Source organism: Mustela erminea, chromosome 18 (genome assembly GCF_009829155.1).
Source record: "Mustela erminea isolate mMusErm1 chromosome 18, mMusErm1.Pri, whole genome shotgun sequence".
In the NCBI taxonomy this organism is placed as follows: domain Eukaryota; kingdom Metazoa; phylum Chordata; class Mammalia; order Carnivora; family Mustelidae; genus Mustela; species Mustela erminea.
In genome coordinates this window covers 40,841,609-40,869,271 of record NC_045631.1, presented here as the reverse complement: position 1 = coordinate 40,869,271, position 27,663 = coordinate 40,841,609, and the positions used below count along the sequence as shown (strand labels likewise).

Genomic DNA, 27,663 nt, shown 5'->3' with positions numbered 1-27,663 from the left:
TAATACATGTATTTGTTTTAGCACAATATTTAGAATATAGTTGTTAGAATTCAATGATACATTATTGTGAAGATTTAAAAAATGCAATTTTCCATGGTTTGGAAAGCTACAACTATGGAAAATAATGAGCCCATATTTAAGACAAATTTAAAAAAAAAAAAAGCCAAAGTCACAGTAACAGAGAATAGAACAGGGATTACCAGAGGCTGAGTTTATATTGTACATTCTGTACATAAGGAACCAGATAAGTGACTTGTCTAAAGTCACACACTCATGACACCCTAGTGTTGGAGCCAATACTGTGGGATGTCGGGGTGAAGAAATAATTAAGAAAAAAAAATGGTAGAGTGGTGGTTGCCAGGGGCCGGGGAGAGAGTTTCAATGGGTAGTTAGTGGGGTTTTTTGTTTTGGTTTGGCTTTTTTTAAGGTTTTGTGTGTGTGTGTGTGTGTGTGTGTGTGTGTGTGTCAGAGAGAGAGCACGCACAAGTACGGGGAGTTGCAGAGGGAGAAGCAGGCTCCCCACCAAGCAAGGAGCATAATATGGGACTTCATCTCGGGCCCTAGGATCATGACCTGAGCTAAAGGTAGCTACTTAACTAACCGAGCCACCCAGATGTCCCAGTGGGGAGTTAGTGTTTAATGGGTACAAAATTCTAGTTCTGAAAGATGAAAAGAGTTCTAGGGGCACCTGGATGGCTCAGTCAGTTGAGCATCTAACTCTTGATTTCAACTCAGTCATGATCTCAGGCTCATGAGATCAGGTCCCACCTCAGTCTCTGCTCTCAGTGTGAAGTCTGCTTGGGGTTCTCTCTCTCCCTCTGCCTGCCCACCCACCACCCTCTCATTAATTAATTTTTAACTAATTATTTAATTACATCTTTTTTTAAGAGCTCTAGAGATGGATGGTGCTAATGGTTCACAGCAGTATGAATATATACCATATCACTAAACTGTACACTTAAAAAGTGTATGTTATATATGTATTTTACCAAAATTTAAAACTTGGGGGAAAAAAAAACCACACTGATGACAAGACGATAAGATGGATTCCTATAGCTCCCAGAAGTACACAGTAAAACTTTTACTGAGATACCATGACTTTTAAAACAGTCCTTTATTATTTTCCTGAACTTGTTTTGTCCAGGAAGCTTAGCAGTGGAAACAGACACTCACAACTTGGGGAATTCACTTCCACTATTAGTAAGAGCATGACAGCTACTCTGTGTCATCAAAACATCAATTGGCAAAACATCACTGAATTATAAAGATAATTGGACACTTTGAAGTTAGGGTCATTAAGTTCATATTTGAACCATAAATAGCAAAATATAATGGGTCTCTATTAAATAAGGAAAGCAAATGGTCTTTCACGAGTACCTGAGCACCTAAAAAAAAAGTGTCTAGGGAACTTGCTAAACTATCAGTGTCATTTCGGAAAAAATAAACACAAACAAGGAAATGATCATGTGTCCTGGGGGTCATCAGCAGCTGGCCAGGGTATATAAAGGGCCAAGAGTAGGACAAAGATATTCACACCTGACAACACCCAAATCCTCTCACCAGTCCAACCCTAACCAACCCCAGATATCACCATGTCCGGATCCTGCTGCGGCTCCACCTGCTCCTCCTCAGGCTGTGGAAGAGGTTGCTGCCAGCCCTGTTGTCAGCCCTGCTGCCAGCCCTGCTGCCAGCCTTGCTGCCAACCCTGCTGCCAGCCCTGCTGCCAACCCTGCTGCCAGCCTTGCTGCCAGCCCTGCTGCTGCCGCGACCCCTGCTGCTGCCGCCCTGTGTCCTGCCAGACCACCGTGTGCCGCCCCGTGACCTGCACCTGCCGCTGCACGCGCCCCATCTGTGAGCCCTGCCGCCGCCCCGTCTGCTGTGACCCCTGCGGTGTGCAGGAAGGCTGCTGCCGCCCCATCAGCTGCTGCCCCACGTCCTGCACGGCCGTGGTCTGCCGCCCCTGCTGCTGGGCCTCCACCTGCTGCCAGCCCATCTCTGTGCAGGCGCCCTGCTGCCGCCCCCCCTGCTGCCAGCCTGCCCCCTGCCGCACCACCTGTAGGACCTCCCCTTGCTGCTGAGCAGTGCATCAATTACTGATGGTCCCCAGTAGAAGATGGGGTCCATCCATCCTGTTCTTCATGACAGAATAGCACGCCTTTTCTGAGAAGTCCGTTTTGCATCTCTTCACCCTAGCTTGGAGTAGGCGCTGAACCCCTTTTTCAGTCTGACTACTCATGAAGAGTACCCTGTCCTCCCAGGAACCCTGTCTAACTCCTCAATCATGTCATCTGTTTCCTAATAAACTTAGTATTTCCAGCATAGAAATCATGGTCTTTGTGATACTTTCTTTTAGTAGGTTCTGTCTGTTTTGTCCACAGACATTCAAAGCAAGATGCAGAATAATCCTCTCAACTTGTTCTCTAAAATAACCCGTCTGGGTAGTTTCCTTATTATCCTTGTAAGTGGAATTTATAAGGCACAGTAACCAAGTGAGAAAGGTGGACAGAGCTAAATCTTCATCACCCAGAGAGAGTCAGATGTGCTCACAATCCAGACATGCCAAACATCTGGGAAATATCCTTGAACAATACCCGGTAAGGAGGCTGCATCTAGGCTGATGAGGGTTCAGTCACTGATCTGATACCTGTTGGCAAGCTTAGAAAACCCAGTGTGTTAGAGGTGGAAAGAACCTCAGGCAACATCTGGTCAAACACATTTGTGAAGCTAGAGAGCAATGACTAATGAAAGATAAAGTAAGTTTCTTATTAATATAATCACTGATGTCCATTAAAGTTCCAGGAGACCATATGCCCCCTGACATTAAGCCCTTAAAAGTCAAACGCTTCCTCTCAGTATGTTCTTCTGCCCAGAGTAACTCTTTGGTCTTTTATAGACAAGAATAACTGTGGTTTCGGATAATTCCTTTCTATGAGTTACAGATCTGGTAGTCATTTTGAGTGTTATTCAGGGTGTCAAGTCTTGTGGGTACTGAATCGACATTGGCTCTCAAGGCTGCTCACCTTTATGCTCAGGAACTGGGCAGTAATGGCATTTTCCAAGTAAAGTAATCAATCACTGTCAGTCTACACATTGTTAAATATCTACTATGAACAAGACACTGAGCCGACCACACTGAGAGAATATGAAAGAATAAAGAGGGCTCTTGCTTCAAAGAAGTTACAATGTATTTAGGGAGATGAAGTATAAATAAGAAAAAAAGTCAAATAGTACATACTGCAAGCAATATAAATATAGAAGAAATGTCAAGTAGTTAAAAATAGTTGAAGATTGTAAACTTACTAGGAAACATGTGCAATCATCTTGTCATTTTTAAGTCAGAAATAAACAAGCTGTAACATAGTCAACTATTCTGTAAGGAAAATGTATTCTGCATGTTTATGTATATTTATGCCTAAAAAATTATCTAAAACATGATGCAACAAAATCTAAGAGTAACTGGGGATAATACTCAGTTTCTTCTTTATAATTTTTATTTACATAATTTTAAAATGAACATATATTTTCCTTTTAATGGAATGTACTGTCTAAAACCTGTATCTATTTTGGGAAAAATATCTGAACCTTCCTCATGATTATGCTCTGCTTTTAAAAACCTACCTATCAGAGTCTAAATGGATGTAAAGCAGATAATTAGCAAATATTTGTACTCAGAAGTATTTTATTATATATAGAAGAGAATATCACTATGGTATATATGATGGACTTTCTGATACCTTTAAACTGATCAAATTATTAAACACTGATTTGCATTTTAACTCTTCGGGATCATCTCAACTGCTTAAATAAGGTGTGTAATTTGATATATCCCAATTAAAATTTGTTTCAATTGTTAGCAGTTTTAAATTACAGGTATAATTATTTTTGTCCATTTGAATAGACAATTGAGAATTAAGAACATAAGGCAATATTTTCCATGTTAAAATTTGATCATACTGTTACTTTAAATGATAGTGTTAAATAAAGTCCTAGCATTAGTAATACAAAATATGTTTGCCCTTCACCACCAGGAATCTGTCTAAATCAGCTTTAAGGCTTTTTTTAATGGAAGTTTTTCTAAGAGCTCACTCTGTGTTGCATGGACTGTGGGGTTCTCAGTACAGTTCAGGCCACTATCCACAATTCTGACACATATTCTTCTTATAGGTTTTACAACAATAACCTAACTCCCCTTTGAGTAACTGGTGTTAAAAACACGGAGCTCTATATCTTCCTTCCAGGCATTTTTATTTTACTTCATTATTACTTCATTTATTTACTTCATTATTAATGAGACTCTCCAATAGATTATCTTATTTAGTGTATATTCTGTGGTAACTGAATAGAGTGGTAACTGAAAGAGTGGGCCATTTGCCATATCAAATATGCTCACCTTTATTCTAAATTCAAAAGCTAGAGGTTATAAAGGCACCCACAGAAAATGACTTTTAAAAACATATTCACTTAATAAACATAAGACAGTTGCTAAGTGCCAGGCACTGTTCTGAGCCAGTGACAAATAATAGCTTATTTACTGTCACAACAACCTGGGTGTGTCCTATTATTAACCTTCATGGCCCAAGGACACGCAGCCAATAAGTGGCCAAGTTTTCAGTGAAGGTTACCTAGTTTTAGGGTGAGCGGCATTAAAAAACGCTCTGTGGCTTGCCACCAATGTCAAATCACAGAGTTCTGTGGCACAAATTACTGAAATTGGACCCATATTTTCTCTGACTGCACATGAAGCTTGAATATGGGCTGGGGATGAGGATCTTAGACTAACACTAGAACTGCTTTCTGAGAGACTCACGGACTTTCTGTGGATCTTTACAAAGGATAAAGAAAAAATCTCTTTGGAATGATTTTGGATCACAAGTGTTCAGAGTAGAGAAATTAGTCTTGTTAACTTAAGGTTTTATGTATCCTTGAAAGGCTCCCTTTACATAAAATGTGATCATGAAAACCCCCCACAATATGAAAAATTGATGAGACAATGTGTATTGAAAAGAGCTAAGCACAGGCAACAAAAACAACAAAAAAAAATCAGTAAGTGGGACTACAAATAACAAATAAAAACAAAAAGCAAAACAAACAAAAAAAACCAATTTGATTGAAAAATGGGCACAGGACCTGAATAGACATTTTCCCAAAGAAGACATACAGAGGCCAACAAGGTGCCCAACATCAGTAATTATCAGGGAAATGCAAATCAAAACCACAATGAGATATCATCATACCTGTTAGGACAACTAGTATAACATGATCTAACAAATGCTAGTGAGGATGTGGAGAAAAAGGAACCTTCCTTGGTGTACTGTTGGTGAGAATATAAACTGGTGAAACTACTATGGAAAATGGTATGGAAAATCCTCAAAAAATTAAAAACAGAACTAACATATGACCCAGGAAATCCCACTTCTGGGTGTATATCTGAAGGAGACAAAATCATGGCCTCAAAGAGGTTCTGTACTCCCATGTTCATTACAGCATTGTTCACAAGAGCTAAGGCATTAAAGCAATCTAAATGTCAAATGATAGATGAATGCATATAGAAAATGAGATATATGTATACACACACATATGGCATATATATGAACAATATATATATGATCTGTGTGTATATTCCAAGTCTTAGAATAACTGTGTTTTTTAAAATATTTTATTTATTTATTTGACAGACAGTGATCACAAGTAGGCAGAGAGGCAGGCAGAGAGAGAGTGAAGCAGGCTCCTTGCTGAGCAGAGAGCCCGATGCGGGGCTCGATTCCAGGACCCTGGGATCACGACCTGAGCCGAAGACAGAGGCTTTAACCCACTGAGCCACCCAGGCGCCCCATGAATAACTGTGTTTTATACATACATAATGAAGTATTACTGAACCATAAAAAAGAAGGAAATCTTGCCATTTGTAACAACATGGATGGACTTTGAGGGCACTACACTAAGTGCAGTAAGTCAGAGAAAGGCAAATAATGTATGATCTCACATGTGGAATCAAAAACAGCGAATTCACAGAAACAGAGAACAGAGAAAATGTGGTTGTCAGGGGGTGAGGAGTAGGAGAAATGGGGAGATTTTGGTCAAATGATATAGATTTTCAGTTACAAGATGAACAACAAGGATCTAATGGACAGCACAGTGACCACAGTTAACAAATCCTAGAGGAGAACAAAAGCAGTAACTTCTTCCACATTGGCCAGAGCAACTTCTTTCAAGACCCGTCTCCAAAGACAAAGGAAACAAAAACGAAAATGAACTTTTGGGAGTTCGTCAAGATCAAAAGTTTCTGTACAACGAAGGAAACAGTCAACAAAACAAAGAGGCAATCCACAGAATGGGAGAAGATATTCGCAAATGACAATACAGACAAAGGGATGATATCCAAGATCTATAAAGAACTCCTCAATCTCAACATCCAAAAAACAGATAATTATGTCAAAAAATGGGCAGAAGACATGAACAGACACTTCTCCAAAGAAGACATACAAATGCCTAGCAGACCCATGAAAAAATGTTCATCATCATTAGCCATCAGGGAAATTCAAATCAAACCCATATTGAGATACCACTTTACACCAGTTAGAATGGCCAACATTAACAGGACAGGAAACAAGTGTTGGAGAGGATGTAGTGTTCCACAGTGTTGGTGGAAATGCAAGTTAATACAGACGTTTTGGAAAACAGTGTGAAGATTCCTTAAGAAATTAAAAATAGAGCTACCCTATGATCTTGCAATTGCACTACTGGGTATTTACCCCAAAGATACAGATGTAGTAAAAAGAAGAGCCATATGTACCCCAATGTTCACAGCAGCAATGGCCATAATCACTGAACTGTGGAAAGAGCCAAGATGCCCTTCAACAGACGAATGGATAAAGAAGATATGGTCCATATATACAACGGACTATTACGCAGCCATCAGAAAAGATGAATACCCAACTTTTGTATCCACATGGATGGTACTGGAGGAGATTATGTTGAGTGAAATAAGTTAAGCAGAGAAAGTCAGTTATCATATGGTTTCACCTACTTGTGGAGCATAAGAATTAACATGGGGGACATTAGGAGAAGGAAAGGAAAAATGAATTGGGAGAAATCGGAGCTGAAGATGCAACATGAGGGACTGTGGACTCTGAGAAACAAACTGAGCATTTTGGAAAGAAGGGGGATGGGGGGATAGGTGAGCCTGGTAGTAGATATTAAGGAGGGCATGTATTGCATGCATGGAGCACTGGGTGTGGTGCATAAACAATGAATCTTGGAACACTGAAAAAATAAAATTTAATTTAAAAAAAAACACAATACTATGCTGTACATTTGAAAGTTACTGTGAGAGTTAAGCTTTAATCTTTTCACCATAAAAACAGTAACAACAAAAACCATAAAAACAATAACAAAAACAAAAATCAATAACAAAATGATAATTATATAGGGTACAGTGAAGGATGTGTTGACCAACTCTATCATGGTAAGCATCTTTCAATATATACATGCATGAAATCACCCCAATGTACACTTTAAGCTTAAAAAATGTTATATATCACTTATATCTCAATAAAGCTGGGAAAAAGAAAAAAAAAAACAAGAAAGAGTAGAATACATGAGTTTTTATCTTGGCCCTGGTTGCTGCTTTGGAAGAAAGTTAAGTGTGTCCATGGACAAGAGAAAGAACATGAAATGTAAGAGAATCAAAGGTCTTCATTGATGAGACCACACTTCATTTATCCCTCTTATGTTTCCCCAAGTATGACTATATGTTCAGTCAGTTTACATTCCTTCTAAAGTTTTAGAATTATGTTTAAAATTTCATTGGGTAGGGGGGCGCCTGGGTGGCTCAGTTGGCTAAGCAACCGCCTTAAGCTCAGGTCACGGTCACGGAGTCCCGGGATCGAGTCCTGCATCAGGCTCCCAGCTCCAAGGGGAGTCTGCTTCTCCCTCTGACCTTCTCACCTCTCATGCTCTCTCTCACATAAATAAATAAAAATCTTTAAAATTTCATTGGGGGATCTTTAGCTCCTGGGGCTTGAGGCACTTTCTTTTGAATGATGGGAATGATCCTAAAGTGACCAAAAGTCCTGTCTGGTGAATAATAAAAGGGGGAAAGCTACAAAGTAATGAGACTTCTACCCCATGTAACTCCCAAGAGCCTCTAACAAAACTTCCCTAAGAAGCAGTGTCATCACAGAACACCTGTGCAGCCTCCTACATGCCTCCTCTGATCAATGTATTATCTATGTCTGCAATTCTGATTAAAAACCTCCATCTTACCACTTAGTCATACAATGCCTATGTCAAGGATATTAAGAAAAAATATTCTTGTTACACAATTCTCTATCATAGATATAAGAAAGCCAAATATTAAAAAAAAGTCACGTCTCAGAAATAAATATCAACATTCTATGGCCAGAAGGACCACAGTCGCTCAAACTTGAACTAGAGAAAAGAAGGGGAAAAAATGAAATGCAACTATGGATATTTTATTTCAATAATTTAACTGACTTACAAAAGTAACCTTCTATCTTTCCCATACAAATTATCTGAACTGCTGTCTTATTCGAGGTATATGCATTCTATTGTATCAAGTGATATGTCAATAAACTTCCAAGGAGTCCAGACCCAAGGACATGTCCAATACCTGTCTGACTCACATGCAAGTTTCTCAGGGCATCTCCTGGGGGTCAAGTCAGGATCCAGTCACTGATCTAGAGACCCCTACATGTTTCTTTTAAAATTTGCAGTTCCTTTAGGGCCATTTTCCCCAACATTCATCAGGTGCTACCTACCCAACATAAAATATTAAGAGCTGTTATTATCTCAAATGACTATGAGTATTTAGATTTTGATGATGAACAGCATGAATAGATCCATATTTAGAAAAGCAACAAGAGTTCTCTAATGAGATCGTGAGTATGTCACAAGCAATGCAATCATTAGTCAAAACAAAATTCTACTTAATTGGCCAAAAGATAAATGGGGTGGGGGGTGTCATCAGCAGCTGGCCAGGGTATATAAAGGGCCCAGAGTAGGACAGAGACATTCACACCTGACAACACCCAAATCCTCTCATCAGTCCAACCCTAACCAACCCCAGACATCACCATGTCCGGCTCCTGCTGTGGCTCCACCTGCTCCTCCTCAGGCTGTGGGGGAGGCTGCTGCCAGCCCTGCTGCCAGCCCTGCTGCTGCCGCGACCCCTGCTGCTGCCGCCCTGTGTCCTGCCAGACCACCGTGTGCCGCCCCGTGACCTGCACCTGCCGCTGCACGCGCCCCATCTGTGAGCCCTGCCGCCGCCCCGTCTGCTGTGACCCCTGTGGCGTGCAGGAGGGCTGCTGCCGCCCCATCAGCTGCTGCCCCACGTCCTGCACGGCCGTGGTCTGCCGCCCCTGCTGCTGGGCCTCCACCTGCTGCCAGCCCATCTCTGTGCAGGCACCCTGCTGCCGCCCTCCCTGCTGCCAGCCTGCTCCCTGCCGCACCACCTGTAGGACCTCCCCCTGCTGCTGAGAAGTGTACTGACCATCTAGAACAAGCAATCAACCTTCTGAAAAAAAAAAAAAAGCCATATTCTCATCTCTACCTACCAAACCTCCTGCCCTGAACCATCAAAATCCAAGCCAACCAGAGGATGAATGGAAATCCAGGCTCATCTCTTAAGACTTGGACTGTTCTCAAGTCTTTGTAACAGTATCAACTCCCTTCTTCCCACTGTAGATCTTGGGTCTTGTGGCATGCTTGTTTTCTAATAAACTTCTCTTCTTTGGCCTAGCAAATTACTTATTCATTCTAATTCTTTTCATTAAATTCAAATAAAAAATGTACTGATTGCCTAACATTGGCAAATCACAGGCTAGATGGTATACAACAGCAATTAAACTTGAGTTAAAAATGTGCCCCTCTTTTAAAAACTTCTAGGGAGAGAAATGAAAGTCATAATAATGCAAGTAAAAATTAGAAAATGAAAAAAAGAGTACAACACACTTTGGTGTCAACAGAGAAATCACTATTGATTGGGGAGAACAAGAAGGACTGAAAAGGGAACTAGCATTGTATATGGGTTAAGATTTTGGCATGCAGATCTAAGGGCAGATGGCATTCTCAACACTGGTAACAGTGTGCACAAATGTATAGAGAGAAGATTGTTCAGAGGATAGTTTGTCTGGGAACACTGGACATAAGTAGAATGATCAGAGAGAAGAGAGCCCAAAGGAATAATGGAAGATAGATTTGGAAAATGTGTGTGCTTTGAATACTAACCAAAGGAGTATGCCCTTAATGCAATAAATTCGAAGGACCTGTTGAAAGCCTTGGGGAAAGAGAATGGCATGACAGGCATTGGGTAACAGGATGATTCTTATGGCAGCTGCTTATCAAAAAAGAACTCCAAAGTCTGGACATACTACGGCTATACAGAAACAAATTAAGAGGCCATTGTACTGGTCCAAGTGATACACAGTAAGAACTGAACTAAGATGATAGCCACAGAATAAAGAAGACACAAAGAATATGGCAGACATAGAAACCCAAGGTATGTTACCTAATATGAATGTGGGAAACAAGAAACAATTAAAAATCAAATGTGTTACTGCGGGTCTAGAGAAAACCCTTCTGGCCAGAAGACACTTAAAAGAATCTGAACATATCCATGCTTATTTACTATGTGATTAAAGTCACTATTCCATAACATTTCTGCTCACTACTGATATTTCTATTCCTGAGCTATTATAAAGTATTTCTTTTTTTAAGTATTTTCTTAATAGGAGACAATTATTAATTTAATAATTTATTGATCCTGGAAAACAGCATGATATAAAATAAAATGAACTGATACAGGAGGGAGAGGTAGGAGTTTTATACCCAGCTCTTCTGTTGTGTGCTGTGTGAATAAAGTAAGTCACTAACCTCTCCAAAATGCAGTCACTCCTGGACTCAGTAGTATACTAACATCAGCTGATGCCAAGAGGAAATTAAAAGTAGTCTGTACCACAACATCAGTGTTAAAACTTAAAACTATGAGAATGGATGATAATATATTTGACTCTTTCCCTTGATTCATCCCTCCTATCAATACTACAATGATTTGTACACTAGAGCAAGATATGAAACAGACTGAATCTTGCTTTCTTTTTTTAAGATTTTATTTATTTGACAAAGATCACAAGTAGGCAGAGAGGCAGGCAGAGAGAGGAGGGGAAGCAGGCTCCCCACTGAGTAGAGATCCCCATGTGGGGCTCCATCCCAGGATCCTGAGATCATGACTTGAGCTAAAGGCAGAGGCTTAACCCACTGAGCCACCCAGGCACCCCTAGAAAGTATTTCTTAAAGGTGGGATTTTCATTTTATGTAACTATACCATGTGTCCTATGAAATGATATTAGGCCAAAGAGCATGACAATTGATTTTATGAGGGGGAATCAATAAAAGAAAAAGCAGGAGTTAGGAGATAATTTTTCTGGATTACAGTGTATATAAGGCAGGGTAGGAAATGAATGATCAAATATCATTCAATAGACATAAGTGCAAAGAGATTAAATATCCTTATACTTAAGAAATAAGTGTAAAGGGATTGATGTTGTGGAATGGACCACTTTTAGTTTTCTCTGAGCTTCAAAAAATTCAAAAAATACCATCTAGATAATCTACATAGCAGTGATTTTTATTACCTTTCATAGAGAAATACAAATTATACTTGAAATTTTGTGTGATACTTTCCTAATTATTGGCTATGAATTTTAACCTTTTAAATTCATGCTAATAAAATATCCACAATAAATTGGAACGGAACCATTTTTGTTCTACAGATCTTCCTCAGTGATATATTCTGATGTCTAAATGTGTGAAGTTCAGGAGAGATCATGGCAATTGGAGAGATCCAGTTTCTGGAAAAATCTATGAATTTCTATGAATGTGAAGTTTATCAGAGTTTTTATCTGGCTGACTGTAGGGACTATAATCTTATTAATCAAAAAATACAAAGACAGTCTTACATAAAAGACAATCAGTTGTTAATAATTTTTCTCTGGAAACTTGAGTCTGGTGAATATGACCCTAAAAATTCACATTATCTTATGAGTGAGAGTCACTTTGTCAGGTGATATGATTGTAAATGCAGAATGGAAGCTGAGACTTGAGGAGAAATTATAGCATTGTTTGGAAATGAAACAACATTTCTACCAAGGACAAAAACATTTAGTGAGCATTAGCTGAGCAATAAGGAAAAACCAATCTGAAATGCATTTAAAATAACTCAATATTTGAACAATCAAAGGACTCTGGAAAAGCTTGTTTAAAGAGTAACAAGGTAAAAATGCTGCCCATCACAAACACAGGAACTAGCCAAGACCTATAAAAGGCCCAAGTGAAATAAGCAGCTCTAACCCAGAAACTCCACCAAGCAAACCAACTCTCAGCCGAGTTCCTGACATGGCCTGCTGCTCCACTAGCTTCTGTGGATTTCCCACCTGCGCCACCAGTGGGAACTGTGGCTCCAGCTGCTGCCAGCCCAGCTGTTGCCAGACCAGCTGCTGCCAGCCTAGCTGCTGCCAGCCAACCTGCTGCCAGACCAGCTGTTGCCAGCCAACCTGCTGCCAGCCCAGCTGCTGCCAGCCCAGCTGCTGTGGGACCAGCTGTGGCACTGGTGGTGGCCAGGAGGGTGGCTGCGGAGCTGTGAGCTGCCGAGTCAGGTGGTGCCGCCCTGACTGCCGCGTGGAGGATACCTGCCTGCCCCCCTGCTGCGTGGTGAGCTGCACGCCCCCAACCTGCTGCCAGCTGCACCATGCCCAGGCCCCCTGCTGCCGCCCATCCTACTGTGGACAGTCCTGCTGCCGCCCAGCCTGCTGCTGCTACTGTTGCCAGCCCAGCTGCTGCCAGCCCACCTGCTGTGAGCCAACCTGCTGAACACCTTCTAAAGGAATCCTGAGAAACTGGCACTTCTAAATGAGCCAATGTAGAGTCCCAACAAACTTCTGAGCTCCAATACTCATAACCCATCTTGCGAACTCTTGTCACATGGCTATATAATTTTCATGAAATGTGAATTTATAATCAAAAACCAAAAATATTTCATAAACCTGGATATGAATAGAAGTCCAGAGGTTAAGAGGAATATGTAAAACTTTACTATAAATATCATCTGAAATAGTTCAACAGCTCATTAGATTTGGGATTTAATAAAATTTTATTCTTCAGTGATAAAGTCATGGTTGGAGCTTTCTTTTCATTGGAATTTTTTATTGCTATCGGGGTACTTGGATTTCTCAAAATCTAACTAACTGTGGTATGGCAGTATGGTTGGTCTTTATTTTTGTCCTTTTATAAAGGTCTTTAAAAGACGGTTTTCCTTTGTTTTAACATTAAGTGGCCCAATATTCTGCAGCCAGAATGTATGATTAAAAGAATCTATCAGTATTTAGAAATTATTTTCCAAGGTCCTCACATGTGCAACTGGTGGGCTAGGTGTTCCAGAAGATCAGCTTTACAAAAAGGAATTTTTATGTCATTTAGCTTCTTGAGGTGTTGCCAAATCTATTCATTTCATTCACATATGACTCTGTGTACAATTCTTTGAATTACCAAGGGTATAAATGGGTAATACATAATCGGAAAGACAATAAACACAAGATTTCAAAATATCAGCATAAAATGTAAAGACATCCCGAGTTCTTGTTCTCACTTTGTAACTACGAATCCATGGATTCTTGAGCAAGACCCTTCGCCTGCCTGAGCACCAGTTCAGAAAGCCTGGAAAATGAAAGAACTGACTTCCATTGCTTACAACATCTCTCCCAGGCATTGGACAGATTATTTCCTAAACAGGCAATGCACTGACAGACTCTTCAGATGCACAACAGGGAAAAAGTGTTCAATGGTCAAATACGTTGCATATATTTTCACCATCTTGAAGGTTTACAAAGCACATTAGAACATTAAAGAAAGCTCTATAACTATTACTCCCAAACTGATTTAGAGAATCTTCCACTCATTTATTACCAATTGACATCCTGTAACACTAGTATTCCTCAAAATATACTTTGGAAAATGATGAAAGGAAATTCCAACTAATGTTTCTATAACATCTATATAGTTGTTTCATGTATTGTTAAGTAGAAAATAAATATTCACTACAGGAATGGATTTAAAGGAGCATGATCTGGCATTCACCATGCCCATTCTTATTCTAATCTCCAGACAGAGTTCTAGAATGAAGCAAGGATAAAATTTAAAAAAAAAAAAAAAAAAAAACACCTACTAAGAACTTCCCTTTTAATGGATAAAATCTTTGATTTTAAAATCAAAGTGGTAAACCAGTGGCTGGAGATAAAGGGGGAAGGGGAGTGATTACTCAAGATTATTAGGGATTCTTCTAAGGTGATGAAAAAGCTTCTAAACTAGAGACAGGAATGGTGGTTGTAAAACATTATGGATGCACTAAACGCCACTCAATTGTACATTTTTTAAAGATTTTATTTATTTATTTGACAGAGATCACAAGTAGACAGAGAGGCAGGCAGAGAGAGGAGGAAGCAGGCTCCCTGCTGAGCAGAGAGCCCAATGTGGGGCTCAATCCCAGAACCCTGGGATCATGACCTAAGCCAAAGGCAGAGGCTTTAATCCATTGAGCCACCCAGGCACCCCTCAACTGTACATTTTAAAATGGTTTAATATATGTTATGTGAATTTCACCTCAACTCAAAAACTAAGTCAAAGGGATGCTGTCTCCACTAGCACGACTTCACCAGAATTAGAAAAAGTCACCCCCTTTAAGTAGACATAGTCTGAAGAATACACAGCTTACTGAGCTTGCGCATCTTTTTGTGAAGAAGATTCTCCAACTTCTGAGGGGACAAAGCCCCCCAACAGGGGAAACCTACATATTCATACACAATGTGTCTAAAACTTGTTCAATATTGTGCCCCTCATATATCACTCTCTTATCTTCCAACAGATTAGGAAGACTTAGGTTTGCTGTACCTTTGATTTAGAAGGCTTCAGATTAGACCCGAAAGAGCCAGGTTGACATTCAGAGAAAAAATCTTATTACCTGATTTAGAATAAAAAGCTGGGGATGTTCAACTCTTTGGTATATAAACCACGTCTTATCACTCAGGAACCTAAGTAAGGCAGAAGCAGCTGAATTAAAGAACTAGTAAAATGGACTTTAAGGAATTGAGAGACACCCCAAAATTTACACTAAAAAACCCAGAACCTTGATCTCTTAAAGAAAAATAACTCAAATATTAGTATCTATAAACAGAAGGCAAATATTCAATAATAAGAGACAAACACATCCTTTCTCCAAATGGTATTATTGGGTCTGGGCCCCGTTGCTTAAATGAAGTAATGAAAACCAAAGAGAATATGCATAGTAATAAAATACTTTTTTAAATGTAAAGTTCCTGGCATTCTTTTCTCAAAGAAGACCACAGATGGGGAATTCCAGCCTTTAAACAAGTCTGAAAAATCTACACAGCGAAACATCACAAAGGACTATAACTTCTTACTCCATTTGTATGAAAACCAATCAAGAAGAAATAGATTTAAGTGATAGAGGAAATAATTTTTATTTTCTTGACTTACTTAGGGAAGATAAGAGAATATTCAGATTAGTCTATGGCAGAAGAACAGAATTCTCAAATTTAAGTGTCATACCTTATGTGATGGATTAATCTTATGTAACAACTTGACTAGCTTAAGGAATCCCCAGATAGCTGGTAGAACATTTTTTCTGTGTGTCTGTGAACGTGTTTACAGAAGGAATTAGTATATGCATCTGTAGAATGAGTAAAGAACCTGGGCTTTCAGCAATGTGGGTGGGTATCATCCAATCCTTTGAGACCCCAAATAGAACAAAAAGGCAGAGAAAGTAACAACTGTTCTGTGGCCTAAGCTGGACATCCATCCTCTCCTGCCCTCAGACTTCAGTGCTCTTGGTGGACTTCTCAGGTTCCCTATTTGTGTGAACCAATCCTTCACAATAAATCTCTTCCTACATATTTTTATATTTATCCTACTGGTTCTGTTTCTCTGGAGAACTCCATCTAAAACACCTAATAATTCTCTGAGGGCAACAAAAGACCAGAAACAGAAAACTGAGTTAAGTTTTGCACCAAGGGAGATGCTATAAACAGTGCCACACCAGAAAAGCCAGAAACGGAGACCTAAAAGACAATACCACTATGTCCAGTGCCCTTACCAGGAAGTATTTCAATTCCTCAAACATCTAAATTTTTGCAAGGGGAGATAAATGTTTTTATTATTTATCATTTGTCAAAATAAAAGATTCTACTGAATTTAAATATGAATGAAGTAGCTCCGGGAGATTGTAATGGTGATAAATCTACATGTTCCAAACATCCAAGGTAAATAAATAAATAAATAAATCAGCTTATCAAAGAATCTGTGTGGTAGATTTGCTTAAGGAGAGGAGGCAAAAAACTCACATATCTTTTAACTCACATTTGATGTGGGATTTGAAAACGTCTTAATTCTGATTTGAGAAGAGTTATGATCTTAACTCAAAGCTGTCATTTCTGGAGAAGCAGAACTAAAACTTGGTATTCTGATTCAAACTCTGTATGTGGTATTTTAACTTCCATTTCCCTACAATATAATCCGTACTCAATGAAAGCCAGGTCACCTTTCATTGTACCTACACAAAAATTTCATCTTCACCCTCATCAGTTGTCTCAAATTATACTAACTTTCAACGAGTTGGACTAGTTCCTAATATGCACAGTAAACTGCAAGCTGCTGATCTAACACACCATAGTGTGTCATGTGCTCCAGTGTTAATACACTGTCATTTTTATGCAGTTAAGGATATTTAAATACAGAAGACATCCTAATACCAAAGTTTAGATGAAGTCTCAAGTCAAATAGATTAACCATTTTAAAAGCACTTGAGATTTTTCTCAAAACGTGATTATGGAGTTAAAAAAAAAAACACCAAAAATTTCCAGAGAAGTCCTAATAAGTAGTGTTATTACTCATCCAAAGCTCTGCCTTTCTTCCCTGGACTCTAAAAAGTTTGAAAGTGAACAAATTTTTACATCTTTCTTTTACCCTTTGATTTTCTCTACAACAATTGCTTATATGGAAAACAGAGTACTAACTGCAGTGGTTGAATAGAATTCAGTCTGGAGTCAGATGATGTAAATTCAAATTTCAAATTCACCACTTGTTGCTGTGAACCTGGGCAAGAGACGTAAATCTGCTTGAGGCTGTTTCCTTACTTGGATGATGGAAGTAGCTATAGGCATGGCTCATATGACTGCAGTAAAAAATTAAATGAACTGATAAATGCAAAGCAGTCAGAACCATTTGCACCAAAGTGCTCCAGAAATTGTGATTAGTAACAATTCATCCACATTCCTCAGTCCCCCAAAATAGCATCCCTTTCTGGCCAGCTGGATCACTTCGCCTCATAGATTGAAGATGAAAAAGATAAAGAGGCAGTAGTTGACATTGGAACCACATTGCTGGGAATTAAACTGTCATGTGAGACCCAAGAGCGCGATTATCAGAGTCAACACTGAGTAATACAACATTCCTTAAAGGTGAGGCATCAATTATTCTTAAGGTAATCACCAAATTTTAACAAATATGGGGCATTTGTGTTATGTACCCAGGGAACGCCAATGACTACTTGACTGTGGTAAAGAATCTTAATTGAAGACCAAATAAAATGAACTTATAAAAGCTTTCAGAAGTTGAACAAATAACTCAGGAATAGGGCAATTATTATTCAGAGACAAATTATTTATACACAAACAAGGAAGAGATTTTGAGAATTATGTAAATCATAGCTAGTCAAGGCTTATAAAAGGCCTGATGTGGAAGTCACCACCAAAACTCAAAAACTTCTCTTAGCAACCCAACTCTCAACCTCAGTCCTGACCATGGCCTGCTGCTCCACTAGCTTCTGTGGATTTCCCACCTGTGCCACCAGTGGGAACTGTGGCTCCAGCTGCTGCCAGCCCAGCTGTTGCCAGACCAGCAGCTGCCAGCCCAGCTGCTGCCAGACCAGCTGCTGCCAGCCAACCTGCTGCCAGACCAGCTGCTGCCAGCCAACCTGCTGCCAGACCAGCGGCTGCCAGCCAACCTGCTGCCAGACCAGCTGCTGCCAGCCCAGCTGCTGTGGGACCAGCTGTGGCACTGGTGGTGGCCAGGAGGGTGGCTGCGGAGCTGTGAGCTGCCGAGTCAGGTGGTGCCGCCCTGACTGCCGCGTGGAGGACACCTGCCTGCCCCCCTGCTGCGTGGTGAGCTGCACACCCCCAACCTGCTGCCAGCTGCACCATGCCCAGGCCCCCTGCTGCCGCCCATCCTACTGTGGACAGTCCTGCTGCCGCCCAGCCTGCTGCTGTTACTGTTGCCAGCCCAGCTGCTGCCAGCCCACCTGCTGTGAGCCCACCTGCTAAAAGCAAGCCTGCTGATTTCTGATTTGAAGTTTCAACCTCCAAATCAATTCATGAACTAATTATCTCTTCTAGCACCCATGGATGGCTAACAAATTCTTGAATTTTTATTTGGTTTTTGTTGTGGGGGATACCAAATATTTGGGCCTCACAGACCTATCTAATTCCATTCAATTCCGGAAAGACCTTGATCACCCCAATGATGCTGCCAAAATACAAACTTAACTCAAGAAATTGCTTCAGCACACATTTGAATCTACTCTGTGACTCAGTGTCACCGATGCCACAGAAGAATCATCTCTCCTATATTTACCTCCTATACTCCACCTTTCTGCAAACTGCACTTTTTATGAAAGAGGAATAATATACCAACGCTTATTAAATTATATCTATTTGGTGCAGCAAACATATCTCTTTCTCTTCATTGAATGTGTTTGTGATACATATTTCATAAAAAGCCACAAAAGATTTTAGTCTACCTTTGCTATACCACAATTATTTCGAGGAAATTTTATCAGATCTAATGGAGGTTAATCCCCAGAGAAAGATAGAGCAAAGGCAGTTATAAAGGGCCTCAGAAGTGGCACAGGCTCTATTTCCATATCCTGACCTCATAAAGTACTTTTATAACCAGAAAGTTACAGAAGCCAGGAACTCTGAATCCAGAGCCAGAATATGATGTATTTTTTTAAGTCTGTTAAAGGAATGCTCTTTCACGCAATCTTCAAACCCTGGGAATATAAGGCTAATATATTACACTCTTCCATTTATACATAGCTTTGCAGAGTAAAGCAAGAAAGCTACAAGTTGCAGAAGGCTCTCTGAGGAAATATGCCTTTAGTTAGATGGAGGATTTAACTTTTCCCATTTCTAAACTGAAAGTGAAGATAATAATGTAACTAATTTGGTTTAAAATTTTCACTTAGAAATACATGTATTTATTATATATACACACACATGTATGCATACATAATACACAACAAATGAAAAAATACATACAGTGAACTTATACATATTTATTTATTTATTTGACAGAGAGGGAGAGCACAAGAAAGGGTAGCAGCAAGCAGAGAGAGGAGAAGCAGGCTCCTAGCCTGATGTAGGCCTCGATCCCAGGACCCGGATCCCGGGATCATGACCTAAGCTCAGGACAGACACTAACCTGGCACACCAGAATGCACACAGATTTAAACACAGCATTACGAAATACTTCATGAATCTGGGTAGTTTTCAGACAAGGATCAAGATTAATTTGTGTTTTCTCGGACTCAGAACTGGAGGGAGCCAGGGCCTCGTGGTCAGTTGAGCAACTGATTCTTGGTTTCAGCTCAGGTTGTGATCTCGGGGTCATGGGACTAAGCTCTAGGCTTAGCTCAGAGTCTACTATGGCCTCTTTCTCCCTCTCCTGTGGCCCCTCCACTCTGCTTCTTCTCTCCCTCTCTCTCTTCCCCTCTTCCCTTCCGCCTCTCCCTCTAAAATAAATAAATCTTTAAAAAAAAAAGAACTGGAGGGAGCTGAAGATAATTCTTTTTCATTAAAAATATTGCTTTGGTTAATGGGGCGCCTGGGTGGCTCAGTCCTTAAGTGGCTGCCTTCACCTCAGGTAATGATCCCAGGGTATGGAGATTGAGCCCCGTATAGGGCTCCCTGCTAGACAGGAAGGCTGCTTCTCCCTCTCCCACTCCCCCTGCTTGTGTTCCCTCTCTCACTGTGTCTCTACTCTGTCAAATGAATAAATAAAATCTTAAAAAAATATATTACTTTGGTGAAGATTACAATACTTAATTCATTAAAGAGTTAATGGAATAGCATGGAGGACATGGGGAGTTAGAGAGGAGAAGGGAATTGGGGGAAATTGGAAGGGGAGGTGAATCATGAGAGACTATGGACTCTGAAAAACAATCTGAGGGGTTTGAAGTGGCGGTGGTGGGTGGGAGGTTGGGGTATCAGGTGGTGGGTATTATAGAGGGCACAGATTGCATGGAGCACTGGGTGTGGTGAAAAAATAATGAATACTGTTATGCTGAAAATAAAAAATAAATTAAAAATAAATAAATAAATATTTAAAAAAAAAGAGTTAGGAAGTCAAGAAATTAGAAAGCATGAATAAAAGATAACATGTAAGCAAAGAATCAGTTTCCCCAACATTTCTTCTAGAGACCTGATCCAACCTAGAAGACACCCTTGAACAACAGAACAAAAATGGAAACATGTTTTGTCCTCTTGTTTCTTTAACTACTGACCACATTCAGGTATCACTACCTAAGAGCTCCTGCTGAGAAAAAAGTATAAAATAAAATGACAGGTGACTTGGGTAAAATGCAAATCTGGCTACTTATCATTACAATACACTGCCAATCATTCATTCCTTCCTTGATTCAACAAGCCTTTACTGAGTGCCTATATTCAAGATCGTGCAGAAGGCACTATGTAGAATACCAAAATGAATCAGACATAGCAGATCATGCCTTAAGGAATGAATGATCTGGAAGAGCAATTATATAATTTTAGCCCTGTAGTGTCTGAGAGATCATCTCATTTTACAGATGAAAAAAAACAATGTTCAGGGGGATTAAGTATTCTGAGGTCACAGAATACACTTGTTGGTAGAACCTGTTTGAGAAGCCTGTTTAGTTCTATTAGCTTAATTTAGTTCTCATAATCACCTAAAGCTGGACTCCTTTAAAATCCCTTTTAGCTTAAAATTCTATGACCTCTTTAATTCAAAAGCACAAACTAAAAGTACTTGTGGATTTGTCAATAGGGGGATGACTGAATAGACTGTGGTATGATCACACTCTGGAATAGTGCATAGCTATTTAAAAGAATAACTAATACATATGGGATAGGCTAAAAAAATAGATAAGCTAGATAAAATGGATAAATTCCTAGGGGCGCCTGGGTGGCTCAGTGGGTTAAGCCGCTGCCTTCGGCTCAGGTCATGATCTGAGGGTCCTGGGATCGAGGCCCGCATCGGGCTCTCTGCTTAGCAGGGAGCCTGCTTCCCTTCCCCTCTCTCTGCCTGCCTCTCTGCCTACTTGTAATCTTTGTCTGTCAAATAAAATAAATAAAATCTTTTAAAAAAATGGATAAATTCCTAGAATCACATAATGTATCAAAACTGAATCATGAAGAAATAGAAAATCTAAACAGATTTAGTGAGGAGATTAAATCAGTAATAAAAAAAACCTCCCAACAAATAAAATCCCAGTACCAGAAGCTTCACTGGTAAACTTCACCAAACGTTTAAAGAATAGTTAAAAATCAATCATCCTCTAACTCTTCTAACAAATTAAAGAGGGAACACTTCCAAACTCACTCTATGAGGCTAGCATTACCCTGATACCAAAGCCAAAGACACTACAGAAGATAAAACTAGAGACCAATATCCCTGATGAATATTGATACAATAGTCCTCAATAAAATACTACCAAACAGAATTCAACAGTACATTGAAAAGATTACACACCACGACCTAATGGGATTTTATCCTAGAATGCAAGAATGGTTCAACAGACAAAAAAAAAATCAATGAATATAATACATCGCATAACAGAATAAAGGGGGGAAAACACATGATTATCTCAATAGATGGAGAAAAAGTGATGAAATTCAACATGCTTTCATAATTAAAAAAAAAACAAACAGAAAACAAAAACACTCAACAAACTAGGAATAGAAGGAAAGTACATAAGCCTGGTAAAAGCCATATATGAAAGCCCACAATAATATCATACACAGTGGTAAAAGACTGAAAGCTTTTCCTCTAAGATTAAGAAAAAGAGAAGGTTGCCCACTTTTATCTATTCTATTTCTTATCACACTGGAAGTCCCAGCTAAAGCAATTAGACAAGAAAAAGAAGTAAACAGCATCCAAATAAGAAAAAAGTAAAACTGTCTCTTCTTGCAGATGACATGATCTATAGAAAACCCCAAAGACTCCACAAGAAAGAAAGAAAGAAAGAAAGAAAGAAAGAAAGAAAGAAAGAAAGAAAGAAGAAAATGTTTAGAACTAATCAACAAATTCAGTAGAGTTGCAAGATATATAAAAAAAAATCAGCTGCATTTCTATATACTAACAACAATCTATCAGAGAAAAATTAAGAGGGCCTGGGTGGCTTAGTTAGTTAAGTGTCAAATTCTTGATTTTGGCTCAGGTCATGATCTCAGGGTCGTGAGACTGAGCCTTACATCAGGCCTCACAATGGGCATGAAGCTAGCCTAAGGTTCTCTCTCACTCCCTCTTCTTCTCCCTGCTGCTCTCCCTCTCATTCTCTTTCTCTAAAAATAATAATAAAGATAAATCAAAAAAAGAAAGAAAATTAAGAAAACAATTCCATTTATAACAGCATCAAAAAAGAATAAAATACTTAGGAGTAAATTTAACCAAGGAGATGAAAGATCTGTATACTGAAAACTAAGAGACATTGTTGAAAGAAATTAAAGAAGGTACAAATAAATGAAAAGGTATTCCATGCTCATGAATTAGGAGAATCAGTACTGTTAAAATGTCATACTACTCAAAGCAATTTACAGATTCACTACAATCCCTATAAAAATTCCAATGGTATTTTTCACAGAAATAGAGAAAAAAATCTGAAAATCTGTATGGAACTACAAAAGACTCTCAATAGCCAAATCAATCTTGAGAAAAAGGCACAAAGCTGGAGACATCATACTTCCTGATTTCCAACTAGATTACAAAGCTACAGTAATCAAAACAGCATGGTACTGGCATAACAGCAGTCCTATAGACAAATGGAATAAAAGAAAGAGCCTAGAGAGAAACCTTTACATATACATTCAAATAATTTTCAACAGGAGTGTCAAGATCATTCACAAGATCCTTGTGAGAAAGGACAGTCTTTTCAACAAATGGTGCTGGGAAAAGTGGATATCCACATGCAAAACAATGAAGGTGGGCTCTTACATCACACCATACACAAAAATTAACAGAAGACAGATTTTAAAACCTAAAGTTAGGAGATAAAACTGTAAAACTCTTAGAAGAAAACACAGGGAGACATGTGTTTTCCATAACACTGGATTTGGCAGTGATTTCTTGGATATGACACCAAAAACATATAGAACAAAAATTAAAAACACAGATATTGAACTATATCAAATTAAAAACTTCTGTGCATCACAGGACCAATGAACAAAATGAAAATTCAATCTAGAGAATGGGACAAAGATTTTCAAATCATATATCTGATAAGAAGCTAATATCGAGAATATATGAAGAAGTCCTACAACTCAACATCAATTAAAAATTGGGCAAAGAACATGAATGGACATTTCTCCAAAAAAGATAAACAGCCAACAAGCACTTGAAAAAAGGTTTCATATCAACAGTCATTATAAAAATGCAAATCAAAACAACAATAACATATAATCATACCCACTAGAATCCCTACACTCAAAAAACCCAAAGAGTGTTGGCAAGGATGTAAAGAAATTCCACTGTTGGTGGAAATGTGCAGCCACTATGGGAAACAGTATGGCAGTTACCCAAAAAACTGAAAACAGAATTACCATGTGATCTAGCAATTCCACTTCTAGGAATATAGCCAAAAGAATTGAGAGTATGAATTTGAAGAGATATCTGTACACCCACATTCATGGTTATATTAATCATAATACCCAAACGGTTGGAAACGGGCCCAAGGTCCATCAGTGAATTAATGGATAAACAAATCATGCTGTATACATACAATGGAATATTATTCAGCCTAAAAAAGGAAGGAAATTCTGATACATTCTAAACATGGATGAATCTTGAGGACAGTATGCTAAGTGAAATAAGCCATTCATTAAAAAGATGTATGTAGGATTCCACTTACTGGAGACACCTAGTTTGGTCAAATTCATCAATACAAAGAGTGAAAAAGTGATTACCAAAGGCCTAGGGAGGACAGAATGGAAAGGTTCTTTAACGGACAATGAGTTTCAGTTTTGGAGGTTAAAAAGAGTTCTAGAGATTGCACACCAATGTGAATGTACTTCACACCAGTGAACAGTACACTTAAATAGTTAAGATGGTAAATTTTATATTATATTATTATAATTAAAACTTTTAAAAAATACATATAGACCCCAACTTTTACTTAACTAGATGAACAATCTTTCTATCTATCTATCTATCTATGCTGGTTTATGTCTGCAAAAGCAGGGGAAAAGGTGTCAACGAATAGGTACCCAACTGTTAATACTTATTATTTCTGAAGTACTAGTTTTGGAAGGGATGGGTGTTTTGGGGAAGAGAGGAAAATATTAAATTTCTTCATATGCCTGTGTACTTGTTTGACTTGTTTAAAACATGTATTCAATACTACCATACATTTTTAATTAGTAGAGTGAGAAAACAATCTACCAGCAAAAGTCATTAAGGATTTCAATTGGAAATGGATAAAGGTAAAATCCATTGGATGGATAAAGGTAAAAATACTGGTTAGAGCTCTTGTATCCTCTAACTTGCACAGACAGATCCTAGAAAGCCATAGTGCTTTTGGATGCTGATTCATTTAGATAGCTCATGTCTTGATGACACTAATGTTAATCATTCCAAATCTGAACAAATTCTATTTATGAAGTCCTGGTCCCAAGTGACCACTTAGGAAGAAAATGCTCAGTTTAGACAAACTCAGCCTAAAGGTTAACAAAGGACAAGTATGACAAAGCAAGCCAGGGTTGGCCCAACTCTAGTCTCTCATGTGATTCGCATAAAGAGGTGTTGCTCTGATTGGCTTCCATAATGATCCAGAGGGCAAAGAAGAAACACAATGAGACTTAATTGAATAATGACCAAAGCAGGTTATTGAAATGCTATTAATAACTTTCTAAACAACTCAGGGATCAGCCAATCAGAGACTTACTTTGCAAGCGGTATTAACGAACAATGTTGAATGTCAAGGAAATATGCAGCTCTAGGAAATATATAAAAGGCCAGCTGTAGAAGGTGCAGCCAAAGCTCAAAAACCTCTTAGCAACCCAACTCTCATCCCAAGTCCTGACCATGGCCTGCTGCTCCACTAGCTTCTGTGGATTTCCCACCTGTGCCACCAGTGGGAACTGTGGCTCCAGCTGCTGCCAGCCCAGCTGTTGCCAGACCAGCTGCTGCCAGCCCAGCTGCTGCCGGACCAGCTGTTGCCAGCCAACCTGCTGCCAGACCAGCTGCTGCCAGCCAACCTGCTGCCAGACCAGCTGCTGCCAGCCAACCTGCTGCCAGACCAGCTGCTGCCAGCCCAGCTGCTGTGGGACCAGCTGTGGCACTGGTGGTGGCCAGGAGGGTGGCTGCGGAGCTGTGAGCTGCCGAGTCAGGTGGTGCCGCCCTGACTGCCGCGTGGAGGATACCTGCCTGCCCCCCTGCTGCGTGGTGAGCTGCACGCCCCCAACCTGCTGCCAGCTGCACCATGCCCAGGCCCCCTGCTGCCGCCCATCCTACTGTGGACAGTCCTGCTGCCGCCCAGCCTGCTGTTGCTACTGCTGCCAGCCCAGCTGCTGCCAGCCCACCTGCTGTGAGCCCACCTGCTAAAGCAAGGCTGCTGATTAAGAAAGAATGAAAGGAGAAGCTAAGCAAACTGCTCTGATCTCTGAAGAAGTGTTCAATTTTACTCTCATGCTTAGTATCATGATGTTTCTAAGCCACTCAGAAATAATGAGTCTTAGACAGGACCCTCTTAGATGTGCTGAACTAGCATGCTAAAAGCATGTATCAGTCAAAGTATCTAGATATCCTGCCTTGCTTGAAAAGGCACCAGGGTGGGGTATTTCTTCATTTCAGTGACATCTCTGGTCTCCTCCCTTTCTCTTGATCCCCACTTATTTTCAGACATTTCTCCTTGAATATCCCCTTAATTTCAAATAAAATGTTAAATGTGTAAAGCAAATTGAGTTATTTTCTTCCTTCTACCTCTAAGTTTGTCCACCCTTAGCTGGAATTCAAGAAGAGTGGATTTGCATTTTGATAATAATCCTAAAGCATAAACAGAAACTCTAAACCAGAAAGATTAAATACTAATTACATTATGCTGAATCCATCAGTTAATAAAATCCTCCATGCATTTAATAATCTTTGTATTTATTCAAATAGCTAAAATGTTCTAACCTATTATGATTAGGTCTAAGCCAGTAAAATCACTTTTGGCTAAAATTTTGAGGTTGCTCAAATCTATAGGACTTCTACCTAGATATATCTCTACTGTTTTAATCTCTTTCCAGTTTATATACTAGATGTTCTCCTTCAGGTGTACCTAACATCTAAAGATTATATTACTTAATATGTACATTTTAAAATATCTACCAGATACTATCTTTTAGATACTCTTTTCCAAGAGCATTTAGGTTTAATTCCTATGTCGTACCTATTATATTCTTACCACTGGTCCCCAAATTGCTCTCTAAGTTTTAACTGCTAATACTCACCTTCATTTAGTGTGAGTTTGTATAAAATGTATCTCTAATCTAAATGACAGTAGAACAAAGAGCCAGGGAGATATCCTGTGAGTTTTACCATCACCAATGGTCAGACACATGCATTACAAATCTCGAGCTCTGTATATTGCATTTTGCAACCCAATTTGAAAGATGTTCTCTTAGGAAATTAACATAAATCTAGAATTAAAAAAATACTTTTACCATTTAATTTTTTAATTCCTCATTAAGTATTTTAGTGCAATATATAAAACACAGTAGGACAAAATATAGAACACTTCATGAAAAATATTTTCCAAGTTATTTACAAGCTCCCAGAATTTACCTCTATCATTTAACTGGTAGCAATAATAGATCAAAAACATTTGACAATGATAGATCAAATGCATTTCAAAGAATATAGTAGATGGCAGTGCCTTCTTCAAAATGCCTTCTCCCAGATGTTTTTCCCTGAGCTTTGGTTCAACTTTTCAATGCAGAAAAATATTTCAGGACTTCCTACTCTCTTTTGACAATAACAAGGACTCCTCCATGAGAGGCACTACAGCTTGAGAGTTCTATTAAATTATTTATAATTGGTACATGTGCCCATGAATCATGTCTTTTACTCCACCCATTCAAAATCAGATTTGGTAAGCATTTATTAAAGATCTACCTGAAGCTAAGCCCTCTGCGAGATATCTTTATATAAACTATGTCACTTGGTTCACAAGAAAAGATTTCTGACCTAGAATATGAATAATATTTACATATTTCAAGTTGATTGAAGCCAAAGGAACTATGATAGTAATTTGATTTAATGTTGGAGTAAATTAGTTGGAAGCTT

The 27,663-nt window shown here is 39.2% G+C and overlaps 4 protein-coding genes across 4 annotated transcripts; all 4 read left to right on the top strand.

Annotated features, from left to right (window-relative positions):
• Window positions 1-1,592: 1,592 nt before the first annotated feature.
• On the top strand, window positions 1,593-2,310 carry LOC116578324 (keratin-associated protein 2-3-like). The gene is made up of 2 exons (XM_032322481.1): window positions 1,593-1,645; window positions 1,730-2,310. Exons 1-2 carry the CDS (start codon window positions 1,593-1,595, stop codon window positions 2,076-2,078), a joined length of 402 nt encoding a protein of 133 aa, XP_032178372.1. The 3' UTR covers window positions 2,079-2,310.
• A 6,745-nt stretch (window positions 2,311-9,055) lies between these two features.
• On the top strand, window positions 9,056-9,747 carry LOC116578325 (keratin-associated protein 2-3). The gene has a single exon (XM_032322482.1). The coding sequence runs from the start codon at window positions 9,097-9,099 to the stop codon at window positions 9,496-9,498; it is 402 nt and encodes a 133-aa protein (XP_032178373.1). The 5' UTR covers window positions 9,056-9,096; the 3' UTR covers window positions 9,499-9,747.
• Window positions 9,748-12,414: 2,667 nt separating this feature from the next.
• Window positions 12,415-18,409, top strand: LOC116576926 (keratin-associated protein 1-5-like). The gene is made up of 2 exons (XM_032319480.1): window positions 12,415-12,871; window positions 17,881-18,409. Exons 1-2 carry the CDS (start codon window positions 12,415-12,417, stop codon window positions 18,405-18,407), a joined length of 984 nt encoding a protein of 327 aa, XP_032175371.1. The 3' UTR covers window positions 18,408-18,409.
• Window positions 18,410-25,393: 6,984 nt separating this feature from the next.
• Window positions 25,394-25,938, top strand: LOC116578441 (keratin-associated protein 1-3-like). Its single transcript, XM_032322776.1, has one exon. The coding sequence runs from the start codon at window positions 25,420-25,422 to the stop codon at window positions 25,936-25,938; it is 519 nt and encodes a 172-aa protein (XP_032178667.1). The 5' UTR covers window positions 25,394-25,419.
• Window positions 25,939-27,663: the final 1,725 nt, after the last annotated feature.

What these genes read in the sequence shown, in the direction of transcription:
- LOC116576926 (XM_032319480.1), top strand. Translation starts at nt 12,415, where the DNA reads ATGGCCTGCTGCTCCACTAGCTTCTGTGGATTTCCCACCTGCGCCACC. An exon ending in CTGCTGCCAGCCCACCTGCT is followed by an intron (nt 12,872 to 17,880) that starts GTGAGCCAACCT and finishes TCTCAACCTCAG; the next exon opens with TCCTGACCATGGCCTGCTGC.
- LOC116578441 (XM_032322776.1), top strand. Translation starts at nt 25,420, where the DNA reads ATGGCCTGCTGCTCCACTAGCTTCTGTGGATTTCCCACCTGTGCCACC.
- LOC116578325 (XM_032322482.1), top strand. Translation starts at nt 9,097, where the DNA reads ATGTCCGGCTCCTGCTGTGGCTCCACCTGCTCCTCCTCAGGCTGTGGG.
- LOC116578324 (XM_032322481.1), top strand. Translation starts at nt 1,593, where the DNA reads ATGTCCGGATCCTGCTGCGGCTCCACCTGCTCCTCCTCAGGCTGTGGA. An exon ending in TCCTCAGGCTGTGGAAGAGG is followed by an intron (nt 1,646 to 1,729) that starts TTGCTGCCAGCC and finishes CTGCTGCCAACC; the next exon opens with CTGCTGCCAGCCTTGCTGCC.